Source organism: Bombina bombina, chromosome 1, assembly GCF_027579735.1.
Source record: "Bombina bombina isolate aBomBom1 chromosome 1, aBomBom1.pri, whole genome shotgun sequence".
NCBI lineage: Eukaryota > Metazoa > Chordata > Amphibia > Anura > Bombinatoridae > Bombina > Bombina bombina.
In genome coordinates, this window is record NC_069499.1 from 197,214,662 (window position 1) to 197,230,749 (window position 16,088).

General features: G+C 39.9%; 1 protein-coding gene across 1 annotated transcript in view; it reads left to right on the forward strand.

Moving 5' to 3' along the window:
• Positions 1 to 11,827, forward strand: part of TYRO3 (TYRO3 protein tyrosine kinase) — a 533,278-nt gene extending 521,451 nt beyond the window's left edge. The window contains exons 19-20 of the mRNA XM_053697821.1: positions 4,770 to 4,906; positions 9,018 to 11,827. Coding sequence (XP_053553796.1) covers positions 4,770 to 4,906; positions 9,018 to 9,417 — 537 coding nt within the window. The 3' untranslated portion in view covers positions 9,418 to 11,827. The remainder of the gene's footprint in view (positions 1 to 4,769; positions 4,907 to 9,017) is intronic.
• Positions 11,828 to 16,088: the final 4,261 nt, after the last annotated feature.

Below are 16,088 nucleotides of genomic sequence, written 5' to 3' on the forward strand. Positions count from 1 at the left end.
TTTTCGTTCTGACAAATCACAATGACAGCAATCCTCATCCAAGTCCAAGCAGCCCAAGAGTACTTGGAAGCTGGCTCAGTCCTGGAATAAGTCCAAACAGGCTAAGAAGCCTGCCGAGAACAAATCGGCATGAAGGGGCAGCCTTCGAGTAGGGGGCAGACTGTCTCTTTTTTCAGATGCTTGTTTCCAAGATGTACAGGATCCTTGGGTCCTGGAGGTTGTATCTCAGGGATACCGGATAGGATTTAAATCTCATCTGCCCAGGGGTAGATTCCTACTCTCCAGACTGTCTACAAGACCAGAAAATAGGATTGCCTTTTTAGGTTGCGTACGGGATCTCTCCTTTCTAGGAGTAATTGTCTTGGTACCTACAGCAGAAAGAGGTTTGGAGTTTTATTCAAACCTTTTTGTGGTTCCAAAAAAGAAGGGAACTTTTTGTACAATTCTGGACTTAAAGTGCCTAAAAAAGTTTCTGAGTGTTCCCTCTTTCAAGATGGAGACAATACGGTCAATCCTTCCTCTGGTTCAGGAAGGACAGTTTGACCACCATAGACCTGAAGGATGCATAACTTCACGTTCCGAAACACAGGGAGCATTTTCAATTCCTGAGGTTTGCCTTTCTGGACAAGCAGTTCAAGTTTATAGCTCTTCCGTTTGGCCTACATACTGCTCCAAGGATATTTACGAAGGTTCTGGGGGCTCTCCTAGCTGTTGCCAGAATACAAGGTATTACAGTAGTGCGTTACCTGGACGATATCTTGGTACAGGCACCATCTTTTCATCTAGTCCCTTCTCAGTCTTCTTCGATCACATGGATAGAAGATAAACTTGGAAAAGAGTTCTCTTACTCCAAGTACCAGGGTGAATTTACTTGGGACAATAATAGACTCCATATCCATGAGAATATTTCTCACAGATCAGAGACGTTGCAAGCTAACTACTGCATGTCTTGCCCTCCAGGCCTCCTTGAGACCCTTAGTGGCCCAGTGTATGGAGGTGATGGGACTGTATGGACATCATTCCCTTTGCCAGATTCCATCTCAGACCCTTACAACTGTGCATGTTGAGACAGTGGAACGGCCATTCAGATCTTTCTCAACACATTGTGCTGGACAACCTGTTGAGAGACTCGCTCTCTTGGTGGCTCTGTCCAGATCATTTGTCCCAAGGCACGTGCTTCTTGAGATGGTCCTGGGAGATTGTGCCTATGGATGCAAGCCTCTCCGGCTGGGGGGCCGTTTGGGGTGCCAAGAAGGCACAAGGGCTGTGGACTCAGGAGTCGTCCTCCCTTCCAATCAATATATTGGAACTCCGGGCAATCTTCAGTGCTTTGAAGGCTTGGCCCCTTCTGGGTATGTCCCAGTTGATCAGATTACAATCAGACAATATAACCTTAGTTGCCTACATCAACCATCAGGGGGAACGAGACGTCCCTTGGCGATGAGAGAAGTATATCAGATACTAGAGTGGGCAAAGACTCACAGCTGTATGCTGTTAGCGATCCACATTCTGGGTGTGGACAACTGGGAAGCGGACTTCCCCAGCAGGCAATTTTTTCACCCAGAGGTGTTTGCAGAGATTAGCAGCGAGTAGGGGACGCCAGAGATAGATCTCATGGCATCCCACCTCAATATCAAGCTAACCAGGTACGGGTCGAGGTCAAAGGATTCTCAGGCGGAACTAACAGTGCCATGGAGGTTCACACTTGTATATCTTTTTCCTTCATTACCGCTTCTCCCTCGTGTGGTGATTCTGATTGCTCCATTGTGGCCGCAAAGGATGTGGTTTGCGGATCTGGTGGGGATGTCATCATCTCCTCAATGAAGGTTACCTTGTCTCAGAGATCTGCTGATACAGGTACCCTTCGTACATCAAAATCTAGATTCTCTGAGGCTGACTGCGTGGAGATTGAATGCTTGGTCTTAGCCAAGAGAGGGTTTTCTGAGTGTGTTATTGACACTCTGATTCAAGCTCGTAAGCCGGTTACTCAGTGTATCTATCATAAAGTGTGGAGGACTGACTTGTACTGGTGTGAAGTGCGTGGCTTTTCCTGGCATAAGGTTAAGGTTGCCAGAATTTTTTCTTTTATCCAGGATGGACTGGAGAAGGGTCTATCTGCTAGTTCCCTGAAGGGACAGATATCGGCCCTGTCGGTGTTACTGCACAAATGATTGGCCGAATTTACAGATGTGCAGTCCTTTGTTAAGGCTCTGACTAGGATCAGACCTGTATTTAGATCTGGGGCTCCGTCTTGGAGCCTCAATCCTGTTCTTCGTGTTTTGCAGCAGGCTCCGTTTCAGCCTATGCATACTGTTGACATTAAATAGTTATCTTTAAAGGTTCTTTTTTTTTGTTGGCTATTGCCTCTGTGCGCAGAGTTTCTGAGATTTCTGCTTTGCTATATGACCCCCCTTATCTTGTTTTCCATGCTGATAAGGTGGTTTTACGTACTAAATTAGGGTTTCTCCCTATGGTGGTGTCTGATTGTAACAATAATCAAGAGATTGTTGTTCCTTCTTTGTGTCCTAATCCTTCTTCAGCGAAGGAACAATTGCTTCATAATCTAGTTGTGGTTCGTATCTTGAAGTTTTATCTTCAGGCTAGTAAGGAGTTCAGACAATCTTCCTCTTGGTTTGTCATCTGTTCATGGAAGCGTAGGGGGCAGAAGGCTACGACGACTTCCCTATCTTTCTGGTTGAGGAGTATCATCCGCTTAGCTTACGAGACAGCGGGACAAAAGCCTCCTGAGAGGATAATGTCTCATTCTACTAGAGATGTTTTTGCTTCGGCCGAAGCAGTTTTCGGGAGAAAAGTTTTGCAGGCTGTGGTGCCTTCAGATTAGGGTTCGCTCTCTTTTGTTCCCTCCCGTTATTCCTTCAGTGTCCTCTGGAGCTTGGACTTAGTTTTCCCAACAGTAAGGAATGAAGTTGTGGACTCTCCCTGCCCGTAATTTTGTTGTTGTTGGACGGCTCCCTTTTTATATTTCTTTTGGCACCTTTTATACCCTGATGTTTCTCCTACTTTTCCTTGTTCCTTCGGCAGAATGACTGGGGGATAGGTGAAGTGGGAGGGATATTTAAGCCTTTGGCTGGGGTGTCTTTGCCTCCTCCTGGTGGCCAGGTGTTGTATTTCCCAACAGTAAGGAATGAAGTCGTGGACTCTCCTTGCCAGAAAGGAAAGGAATTTATCTGGTAAGCATAAATTATGGGTTTTTTTCTTTAATGATTCCGATAGAGCATGCAATTTTAAGCAATTTTCTTTGTTCTCTTGCTATCTTTAAAAAGCAGGAATGGAAAGCTTAGGAGTCCATTTTTGGTTCAGAACCTGAGTTACGCTTGTTTATTGGTGGCTAAATTGCATGCTCTATCTGAATCATGAAAGAAAATAATTGGGTTTAGTATAACTTTAAGTCAATAACAAACAAGGTTCCAGCAACTCACCTATAGTCCTTACAAGTGAATGTTGGATAGAGTTACGAAACAAACCCACTGTAGCTTCAAATAATTTATTCCATCAGCACCATGTATTCATTCACCTTTAATTGGAATATGTGAATCAAAAACAATGAGGCAACATTTCGGGCTATCTGCCCTTACTCATGCATGAATAATTTGGAACATTGCTTAAAAATGTATGAACTATCTGAAATCTTAAAATAAATGTTTGATGGGGTTTTTATGTTGTTTAAAGGGACAGTCTAGTCAAAATGTAACTTTCATGATCCAGATACGGAATGCAATTTAAACAACTTTCTAATTTACTTTTATCACCAATTTTGCTTTGTTCTCTTGTTATTCTCCATTGAAAGGTAAACCTAGGTAGAATAATATGCTAATTTCTAAGCCCTTGAACACCGCCTCTTATTTCAGGGCATTTTGACAATTTTTCACAGCTAGGCTGCGCTAGTTCATATGTGCCATATAGATAACATTGTTCTCACTCTTATGGGTTACCTATGAGTTAGCACTGATTGGCTTTAAAAAAAAAATGAAATAAGGGGACAGTCTACAGTGGTTTATGTACAAGGTAATCAGAGGTAAAAATTATATTAATATAACCGTGTTGGTTATGCAAAACTGGGGAATGAATAATAAAATGTATTATCTTTTTAAACAATATAAATTCTGGAGTAGACTGTCCCTTTAATGTCATCTTAACTGCCACAAGCTTTGCAGCGTTGCTATGAAGTAGAGTGCTAGGACAGGTGGGTTTTTGTTTTTTAATCGATCAATCTTCTAAAAGGGCAGTAAACACCTTGAGATTTTAATATAAAATGTTTAGTTATGCACAGTGAAACAACTTTTTTGACCCTTTTCATGTTTTAAAGTGCTGGAAATTGTGGATTTTCGAATTCTCTGAACTGTAAATTTATACTGCTGACTTCTCAAGGCGAACCTTGCCACATATCATTATCTAATTGTCTTTAGATGATAACAACTGCAAAACAATTCACTTTACACTAATTTAATGATCATGGTTAGCCTTGTTCTGAGCCTGGTTTGGCTCCTTCAGATAAGGCAAGTGGTAGATGGAGTTTGAATACTGAATTGCATCAAACAAGATGTTAACATATTTTTTAAAATGTTTAGACTTAGCTAATATGTTATATTATAGAAAGACGACAGAAATGTCTTTTAATTACAAGGTAGTTGCTGTACCTTTAACACTTTATTTGCAATAACCAGAAAGGATTTAAATGCATAACAAAGTTTTGGATTATCATCATCATTCTCTATTCATGCAATAACTTAATATCATTGTGTTGTTAGTGGGCATTTGGTGTGACTCTCTGGGAGATCGTTACACGAGGACAGACCCCATACGCAGGCATTGAAAATTCTGAAATCTACAGCTACCTCATTGCTGGAAACAGACTGAAGCAGCCGCCTGAATGTCTGGATGAGTTGTAAGTACTGTACCCACCTGCTCTGCCATCATACTGGCCAGGCATTGCCTTCCTCATTTGTCTGATGTTGCTGCAGGATATAATGTACAAAGACAGTGCTGATCAAACATAACACATAATCCGAGCATCTGCTCCATATTCTGTATAAATGTTGCTGCTCATTAAAAAGTACATTTTATTCAAAATTGCTGCTGTGCCAGGAAAATTGGTTTGCACAAATCAATAGTTTTGCATATCTTTAAATGGAAGAATTGCCACTTAGATATATTTGTTAGGCTGAGAGAGAGGCTTCAGCTAATGTCTCCAGGGTACCAGTTTATAATTGCTTAGATTAATGCGGAGATTCTCAGCCAGGTTATCAGGGCAGCATGGGTTATTACAGCCACAGCTGAGGATGCCACTGATAATTAGGGTTGCCAGCTGTCCTTGGCAAGAATACTTGAACGACCAATGAGTAATTGGGGGAAGATATTTGCGGAGTTTGTGATTTAACCCTATGGCCCTGCAGCTCATGCCAGTTATATGCACAATTCTGATGTCCAATCATATCAAATCAATTAGAGACACTAAAGAAATTTTAAACTGTCACGATTCAGATGGAGCAGGAAATTAAAAAAAAAAACACTTTCTAATTTACTTGCATTATCCAAATGTGTAGAATATTTTTATATGCACACTTTCTGATGCACCAGATCTTACTGAGCATGTGCAAGAGTGTACAGTAAATACACATATGTATTCTGTGATTGGTGATGGTAGTCACGTGGAGTTAATTTAGAAATTTGCCAGAAAAAAAATCTAGTACGCATCTGAAATTCAAAATAAGCGCTATTGCATTGTGTTTTTATTATGCATTTGACAATCATGCAATTCTACTATAAGTAATCTTACTTTAAGAATCGAGAAATAATGGTCCGTCCAGTTAAATACAGGGACCCTAGCAATGCTTGTTAATAAACTATAATTGTATGTAGCATTTATGAATACATTTTGAAAGAGATGTTGTTCACATTATTATTTATCTTTTGTTGGTCTTTAAACCTGCCCTCAGACCTCCCTAACAGGCCACATTTTGAGGATATCTAAACTGGAGCACAGGTGAAATAATCAGCCGATTAGTAAACTTGGTTATTTTACCTGCTGTCACCCACAGTAATCCTGAAAATCTGGTCTGTTGGGGAGGCCCGAGGACAGGTTTGAAAACCAGTGATCTACGTTTATTAAAACTTTTTTGCTCTCTTTCTTATGTGCATTTTTATGTGAAAAATGTTGTGATTCTGCCACTGTCTTTGTGTCCACCCTATTCACTGTCCTTGTGCAGTATTACATGTCCTGGGCAGAATTGTAATCACTTTGTCAAATTAAATATAACTTATGTTATAGCATTTTCATTTGTTTTGTTATACAAACTAGCAAGCAATAGATCTCAATAAGCACTAAATTTAATTTTACAGCAGGAAATACCCAAACTTTGAATATTGCAATCGTGTTAATGTATTCCTCCATAGAAGTCAATGTAGCAAAATAAGTGGGAAAAATCTAATACCCTATTTGCACGGAAACCCAATTATATTCTCATGTGGAAGAATATGTTCTATTTATTCATAAATACATATTTTTACAAAAAACGTACTTCTAGCGGAGTTGGAGTAGGAGCGTTAAATACCGCTCCACTTGTAAACTGGCCTAGAAGGAGTAATAAACCAACATGCACTTCCTTCGTTTATTAAATATCGGTTTACACAGGTTTAAAGGAGCATTAAATTTGGTAGAAATACATAATTAAAAGACAATACAAAAGTTACTCTGATCTTCAAATGAACACTAGTTTTTTTTTTCTGACAGATTTGACATTTTTTTCATTTCCCTGTCCCCTGTATCATGTGACAGCCATCAGCGAATCACAAACTCAAAATATGTCGTTTTAAATATGTCGTTTTATTAAAATTGCATGCTCTTTCTGAATCTTGAAAGAAAAAAAATTGTCTTAAAGGGGCAGTATACACCAATTTTCATTTAACTGGATATAATAGACACTACTATAAAGAAAAATATGCACAGATACTGTTCTAAAAATCCAGTGTTAAACCTTTTAAAAACTTACTTAGAAGCTCCCAATTTAACACTGCTAATAAGATAAGCCTGGGACACCCACTGATAGGGGATGATAGCAGAACCTTCACCCTCTCCTGCATATGAAAAGACCAATTATACAAAAAAAAGCAGTCTGAAGTCTGTATACATCAGCATAGGGCTTGGTTATGAGTCTGAAAATCAGCACAATGTTATTTAAAAATAAGCGAAACTATACATTTTTACAAAAACAAAACCCTGTATGGGCTTTATAAATGGATCATCTACAAAACATTTATGCAAAGAAAAATCTAGTGTATAATGTCCCTTTACAGGGACAGTCTACACCTTAGTCATCTTAAAGTCTTACCTTAGATTAAGCTGCAAATAGCCCCCTGCAACCTTTTTATATCATGCAGCAGAAACAGTAAACAATTACATTTTAAAATGAATAGTGTTTCTGGCCAGTTTGAAATGGTTGCCAAGCTCCACCCACTGATGACATCACGATGTGGGCTGCATCTAGGTACTCTGCTGAATAGCATTGACAGTCTGTTGAATCTAACTAGTGAGCCTTTTGTGATTGGATGCCATATGCAGCCCAGATCATGATGTCATCAGTGGGCTGTGCTTGGCAGCCATTTTAAAGTGGTCAGAAACAATATTCATTTTAAAATAACTGCTTAACCATTCCTGCTGCATGATATGGAAAAGGGTTTTTTTTACAGCTTAATCTAATGTAAGACTTTAAGATGACCAAGGTGTAAACTGTCCCTTTAAGTGTTCCACTAACAAACTTGTTCATGAAAAAGCATTACTTAAATAGCAGCACAAGTACTTAGTACAAATGTGCCTAAAAGTAATTGTGGACCTCATATTTCAGAAACTATTACAACAAACTGCATTATGCTTGCAAAGCTGTGAAACAGACTACAAAATATAGGTTTTACTGAATTTATTCCCCTTTCAAACTATGGGGAGATGCTTGAGACACACCAACATTTAATAATATGAAGTATAAAGCAGCATTCCCTGCAACAACACTGAGCAAATAATTATCCTCTCCTTAGGCGCCAAAGGTGCTAATAGAAATAATGTATTTTCATTGCAGGGTTTTCATCCTATTCAGCCCTCAGTCATTAGAAGGTGGGCGGAAATCTCTGACGCTTGAATAGTACAAACTAGGATGTTAAAAGCACTTAATCCCACCAACCCTGCGTCTGCTTGTTAAATGTGTCCTGTTTCGTTTTTGGCTTTGTATAAGGCATTTAACCCAGTACTGAGGCTGGTCAGCTTTAGGGCAAGTTTGATTTATCTGCTATTATTTCTACAAGTCTACCAGACAAACTATATATACATAGGGGAGGGAATTAAGCTTTGTGTATAACAGGCAATAACCAATGGTTGTTATAGCCCCGCCCCTATATGTACTAATTTAAAAATAAACAGAGATTAACCACTCTACGATCCATGTGGCTGCATTTCTGTTTGTCATTTGTATTGTCACATCCCTTACAGTGGGAAAGTAGCAGCGTGGGTTGCTGTTAAGGTTGCTAGGTACAAGAACAGCTTACTATAAAATACACAAACATTTTTGTACTATAGTGACATCTAGTGTCCACAGAGTATAATAGCATGACCAGTGGAATTATATTCAGTTAGTGCCTTTATATGTAATATCTGTTAAACAAATTTGATCTGGTTTAGAACATCTGCATGTATTATATTGTGTGTGTTGCACACTACATTTTACATTTATAAACTTCCCTTTGACAAAAAAAAACAAGTTGGAATGATACCACTTGCTAAATGTGAGGAATTTATTGTGACTATTAGTTGCAATATATAAGGATAAGGAGAATATTGTATCTGGAAATGTAAAATCACTGATGTATCAGAAAACCTCCTCTGTTAAAAGGAAGTGAAAAACAATGATTTCCTGACACCCTTTGGTCATTTTACAATCTTATCACAACCAGTATATGGTATTAGCTATATTTACTGTGTGATGTTATTGACATTCATGTTTCATCTGCAGGTACCAGATGATGTGCCATTGCTGGAACACTGAACCTAAGAGAAGACCCAGCTTCGCAGACCTTAAAAGACAACTTGAAGCTATATGGGGGCGGCTCTCCTTACTGTCAGAAAGTGACGATCCCTTGTATGTGAACATTGGGGCAGCGTGTGGAGCCTCTGGTGGGATTTCTCTATTTGCAGACTTTAGTGGCACGGAGACTTGTGGTACAGACACTATACAGACATGTGGCCCAACTACAGTTACTAGCGACTACCGCTATATAGTGAATCCCGGGTGCCTTAGGGAAGTAGACAATTGGCCCCAAGATGCAATTCCTGGGGAAGCTAGAGGACTACTCAATGAGGATGAGGAGGAAGATGATGGCATGCAAGAAGACCAAGTTGTCATTAACCTTTAGCAGTAATCTCCTGGACCTTGAAATATTTTGCATCACTTGTGCTATTTTAGTGAGAAATAAGATTATTTATTGGGCGAACATGAGAGTTCATGATAAATAAGCTTCCACAATATCTTTTAGATGTGTATATATTTATATATTAGAAACTCATGGATTGATACAATTTGGAACTCTCATTTTTGCTCATGAAATGGTATCACAGCCTGCAAACAACTCTTATGATCTCTCATGCGAAGTTCAGGTCAACTGTGGCTCTAAATGTACTGAAATACTTCCAAGCACAGAAAGCCGTACGTAATTACACATTCAGTACCAGATTTAACATCTCTCAATGCAATACCAGAACAAAATTGGAGCATTTTCAGGTGCACAAATTCTTTTCTAGTCTTTGGAATGTATAATGTGTCTTCACAGACAAAACTAAAAAGAACTTTGAAATCACAGCTACGATTTCCACCAGGATCCTAGATATTGGATCTTTCTCTTATGTACAAAGTGGGAGGGTTGCATGTGTCTAATTGATCTCGTATTGCTTCTCTTTTTTTCAATCTCTGGCTCAGATATTCTTTGCTACCGGAAGGTCCTGCTGTGTGCAGCACAAACCATCCTGCAGTGAAAAGTCAAGATCATTTTGTTTTATCTTCTCATTTGTGTATTTTCTTTTTGCTCATGTTTGGACCTGATATGAATGTTGCAGCTTCTTAAAATATTCAACAATATGATCAAATTGGTCTTTTATTCAGGTTAGGGTGATTCCTGAACAGACTATTCTGCACTGTACTTTCCTGTATTTCACCCTTAAAAAGACTAAAGCATGTGTGTAATCAGTGTTTGATATTCTAGATGCACTACCTAAGAGCACATATGGAATAATAGAATAAGAGACTTTTTTATAATCAATATCTTTGCAGATTTGTATGTATTCAGTAGCAAGTTCACATGGGAGGGGCATATACTGGCACTTGCATAAGTCAATGCAGTTAAAAAAATCTAATTAATTTGGCCGTCTTGAAAACATGGGACACTTTATTGGAATGGAAGACTCATTTGACCCAAGGGTTATCATGTGGTCAATGCATAATGGTAATTTCATTATTATGAGACACACATTTAGAATAAATAGTGCTAAATCTATGTGTCTCTCTACAAAACAAAATACATATTCTCATTAATAAGACACCCCCTGTGGAAGAGGAGATTCTATTTACAAGGCATCATTTTCTAATTGTCAGGTGAACAGTATAACAGCTAATTAAAGGGATACGAAAGTCAAAATATAACGCATGATTCACCGCTATTTTCAAATGTGCTTCGTTCTCTTGGTATCCCTTGTTGAAAAGGAATACGCACATATCCTACACTAGTGGGCTAGCTGCTGATTGGTGCCTGCACACATTTGTCTCTTGTGATTGGTTAATTGGATGTGTTCACCTAGCTGCTAGTAGTGCAATGCTGTTCCTTCAGCAAAGGATAACAAGAGAATTAAGCAAATTTGATAATAGAAGTAAATTGGAAAGGAAGTAGGCACATACATAAAATGAATAGAAATAGGTGGGTTCTGATATTTTCTCTCTTTACATTGGTAGTGCAGGATTGGTGAGTATTAGACTTGCTATTTATTATACCGGATCAATAAATGCTGCAGTTTCTCTCTACGTTTTAACCTGCGTTATTCTGCGCTACCAAGGAGGGTATTGTTTTCATTATCATATTCCTTATATTGCAATTACTGACAGTGCAGCTTGCAGATCCCTTTAAATATGTTGTATGAGTCCTGGCCGGAAGTGCCTTACGCATTAGCTGTATTTAATAAAGTGACAACATCATCGCATACAAATCTGAAAGGGATTCTACTTTTATCAAGTTTATAGAAAATATAAAACTTCACACTTTTTGTTTAGTGTTGTTATAATATTTCCTTATTCTTGAAATACTTGTGTGTGAGGAAGAAAGGCCAGTTTGTTAATCACTATTCCCAGCATCCTGTGTTGTAAGTCTGTTTATAGGGTAAAGGCTCATCATTGAATATTATGACAGATAACGGTGCACCAACTAAATGAAATCAAGGCTTATTTGGAGATTGTTACTTACAGTTGCAATACTTACAGTAATTATACATTTCTGACATAAGGGATATACAAAAATGTACCTTGTCATTTATCAAATTTACTTCATTCTCTTGGTATCCTTTGTTAAAAAGCATATCTAGGCTCAGGAGCAGCTATCTGGTGATTGATAGTAACACACATATGTATATTGTCATTGGCTCACTGGGTGTGCTCAGCAAGCTCCCAATAGTGCATTGCTGCTTTAGAGTTAACTTTAACTATGCGTTTAACCCTGTTTCAAGGGTTATACAAACAGTTCTATGGAAGCAATAGTGCTATAATAAAAGTCCATTAACAGAGAATTTTCTTTTTTGCACTTTTCAGTTCCTTTAGGAGAACTCTTATATTCCACCAACCCATTAACAAGGCAATTAGCGTTTAAATTAAATGATTTTCTGAAGCTGATATAATAGAATATAGTTTGTGGATTAGACACACATACCTTATGAACACGTTTATTTGTCTTACTATGGAATTTTTTTAGCACAAGTTTCCTTTTAAATCCATTTAGTTGCATTCATTTCTTTGAGTATCGTCTATAGTATTTGATGATTTCACAAAAGATCATAAATAGAATGATGGACAAGTTTAGTGTTAAACCCACACCGGGGTCACCCTTAAAAAGACTAAAGTGTTGTATTTAATTTACCACTTAGCATGATAATACCATTTGGATACAGTGAGAAAAAACAATATCACGTAAAAATTATTTCTGCATATAAAGGGACTTGAAACATCAAAAAACAAATCTTGATTCAGGGTGCACAATTTTAAACTACTTTCTTTTACAAGATATAACGAGTCCACGGATTTCATCCTTACTTATGGGATATCGCCTCCTGGTCAGCAGGAGGAGGCAAAGAGCACCACAATAGAGCTGTACATATAGCTCATCCCTTCCCTCCCACTCCAGTCATTCTCTTTGCCTGTGTTAGTGATAGGAAGAGGTAAAGTGAGATGTTAGTTTAGATTCTTCAATCAACAGTTTATTATTTTTAAATGGTGCCGGTGTGTACTATTTTTTTCTCAGGGCTAGAGGTTCTGGCTTGTAAGCAATGGATGCTGCCCTGCTGATGGTCTTAGCAATTATTATCTAAGACTTTATTTGTCCCCACAGACGTGCTGGAGGTGAGGAAAGGGAACATCTTCATTGTGTGGGACTGCTTCATATTGCGTTCAGCTTGGAGATATGTACAGTCGTTTATTTCTGGGGAGACTGAAGTATCTCAGAACAGACTGGCACTTATTCCCTGTACAGGGAGAGGGTAGAGGAAATAATGGATAGAATTAAGGCCCTTAAGCTGGCTAATTCTTTTGTTACGGATACCGCCTTTCAGATCACCAAATTGGCGGCTAAGAATGCAGGATTTTCCAGTTTCGCGCAGAGCCTTATGGTTAAAATCTTGGTCTGCGGATGTGTCCTCTAAATCCAAGCTTTTGGGCTATTCCTTTCAAAGGAAAGGCTCTGTTTGGGCCTGACTTGAATGAGATCATTTCTGACATTACGGGAGGTAAGGGTCACCTCCTCCCTCAGGATAAAACATCTAAGCAGAGGGGTAGACAGAGTAATTTTCATTCCTTTCGAAATTTCAAGGGAGTCCCCTCTTCCGCTAAACAGGAAGGGAATTTTGCACAAGCCAAGTCCATCTGGAGACCCAACCAGGCTTGGAACAAGGGTAAACAATCCAAGAAGCCCGCTGCTGCTCCCAAAACAGCATGAAGGGGCGGCCCCTGATCCGGTAGGGGGCAGACTTTCTCTCTTTGTCCAAGCATGGATACGAGACGTTCAGGACCCATGGACACTAGAAATCGTGTCTCAAGGGTATCAGTTGGAGTTAAAAAATTCCTTCCCAAGGGGAAGGTTTCTTCTTTCACGATGGTCTGTAGACCAGATAAAAAGAGAGGCGTTCTTACGATGTGTAAAAGACCTCTCCATTATGGGAGTAATTCGCCCCGTTCCAAAGCAGGAACAGGGGCAGGGGTTTTACTCAAATCTTTTTGTGGTTCCCAAAAAAGAAGGAACGTTCTGACCCATTTTAAACCTGAAGAGTCTAAACAAATTTTTAGAGTTCCATCCTTCAAGATGGGGAGACTATTCAGACAATTCTTCCTTTGTTCCAGGAGGCTCAATATATGACTACCGTGGACTTAAAGGATGCATATCTTCATATTCCTATCCACAGAGATCATCACAAGTTCCTGAGGTTTGCCTTTTTGGACAAACATTTTCAGTTTGTGGCACTTCCTTTCGGACTGGCCACGGCACCCAGGATCTTTACAAAGGTTCTAGGGTCTCTGCTGGCGGTCCTCAGGCCGCGGGGCATTGCGGTGGCACCTTATCTAGACGATATTCTGATCCAGGCGGCGTCATATCAGCTGACAAAGTCTCATACCAACATGGTTCTATCCTTTCTAAGGACTCATGGGTGGAAGGTGAATCTAGAAAAGAGTTCACTAACTCTACAGACAAGGGTTCCTTTCCTGGGAACTCTAATAGACTCTATGTCCATGAAAATCTTCTTGACGGAAGTCAAGAAGTTAAAGATTCTGAATACATGCTGATCCCTTCAGTCCAATCCTCAGCCATCAGTGGCTCAGTGCATGGAAGTAATTGGATTGATGGTGGCGGCAATGGACATCATTCCTTTTGCTCGTTTTCATCTCAGGCCTCTACAGCTGAGCATGCTCAGTCAGTGGAATAGAGATTATGCAAATTTGTCTCAGATAGATCTGGATAAGGAGACAAGAGACTCTTCTTTGGTGGTTGTCGCAGGATCATCTGTCCCAAGGGACGTGCTTCCGCAGACCCTCATGGGTGATAGTGACAACGGACGCCAGTCTACTAGGATGGGGAGCAGTCTGGAATTCCCTGAAGGCTCAGGGTATGTGGACTCGGTCAGAGTCTCTACTTCCAATAAATATTCTGGAGTTGAGGGCAATATTCAATGCGCTTCAGGCTTGGCCTCAGTTGACTGCGGCCAAATTCATCCGATTTCAGTCTGACAACATCACGACTGTGGCTTATATCAATCATCAGGGAGTAACAAGGAGTTCCTTAGCAATGACAGAAGTATCCAAAATAATTCGGTGGGCGGAGGCTCACTCTTGTTATCGGTCAGCAATCTACATCTCAGGAGCAGACAGACGTTTCATCCGTGGGAATGGGAACTCCATCCGGAGGTCTTTGCATCCCTGATTCTCAGATGGGGCAGACCGGAGCTGGATCTTATGGCATCTCGTCAGAATGCCAAGCTCCCGAGATACGGATCCAGGTCCAGGGATCCTCAGGCCGAACTGATAGAGGCCTTGTCAGTGCCTTGGTCATTCAACCTAGCTTATGTGTTTCCACCATTTGCTCTCCTTCCCCGGGTGATTGCTCGGATCAAACAGGAGAGGGCTTCAGTGATTCTCATAGCTCCTGCGTGGCCTCGCAGGACTTGGTATGCCGATCTGGTGGACATGTCATCTCTGCCACCGTGGAAGCTTCCATTGAGGCAGGACCTTCTCATTCAGGGACCCTTCCATCATCCGAATCTAATTTCTCTTCAGCTGACTGCTTGGAGATTGAACGCTTGATTTTATCCAAGCGAGGGTTCTCTGATTCGGTCATCGATACCTTGATTCAGGCACGTAAGCCTGTTACTAGAAAGATTTACCATAAGATATGGCGTAAATATCTTTATTGGTGCGAATCCAAGGGTTACTCATGGAGTAAGATTAGGATTCCTAGGATTTTGTCCTTTCTCCAAGAAGGATTGGAGAAGGGGTTATCAGCAAGTTCCTTAAAGGGACAGATTTCTGCTTTATCTATTCTGTTACACAAACGTCTGGCAGAAATTCCGAATGTTCAATCCTTTTGTCAGGCTCTGACTCAGATCAGGCCTGTGTTTAGATCTATTGCTCCTCCTTGGAGTTTAAATTTAGTTCTTAGAGTTCTTCAAGGGGTTCCGTTTGAACCTATGCATTCCATAGATATTAAGTTGTTATCTTGGAAAGTTTTATTTTTAGTTGCTATTTCTTCTGCTCGCAGAGTTTCTGAGCTTTCAGCTCTACAATGTAATTCTCCTTACCTTATTTTTCATTCCGATAAGGTAGTGTTACGTACCAAACCTGGTTTTCTTCCTAAGGTTGTTTCCAACAAAAACATTAATCAGGAAATTATTGTTCCTTCATTGTGTCCCAATCCTTCTTCTAAGAAGGAACGTCTGTTACATAACTTGGACGTGGTCCGTGCCCTGAAGTTTTACTTGCAGGCGACTAAAGAATTTCGTCAATCATCTTCATTATTTGTTGTTTTTTTCCGGAAAACATAGGGGTCAGAAAGCTACGGCTACCTCCCTTTCTTTTTGGCTGAAGAGTATCATCCGTTTTGCATATGAGACTGCTGGACAGCAGCCTCCTGAAAGAATTACGGCTCATTCTACTAGGGCAGTGACTTCCTCATGGGCATTTAAAAATGATGCTTCTGTTGAACAGATTTGCAAGGCTGCAACTTGGTCGTCTCTTCACACTTTTTCCAAATTTGATACTTTTGCCTCGTCCGAGGATGTTTTTGGGAGAAAG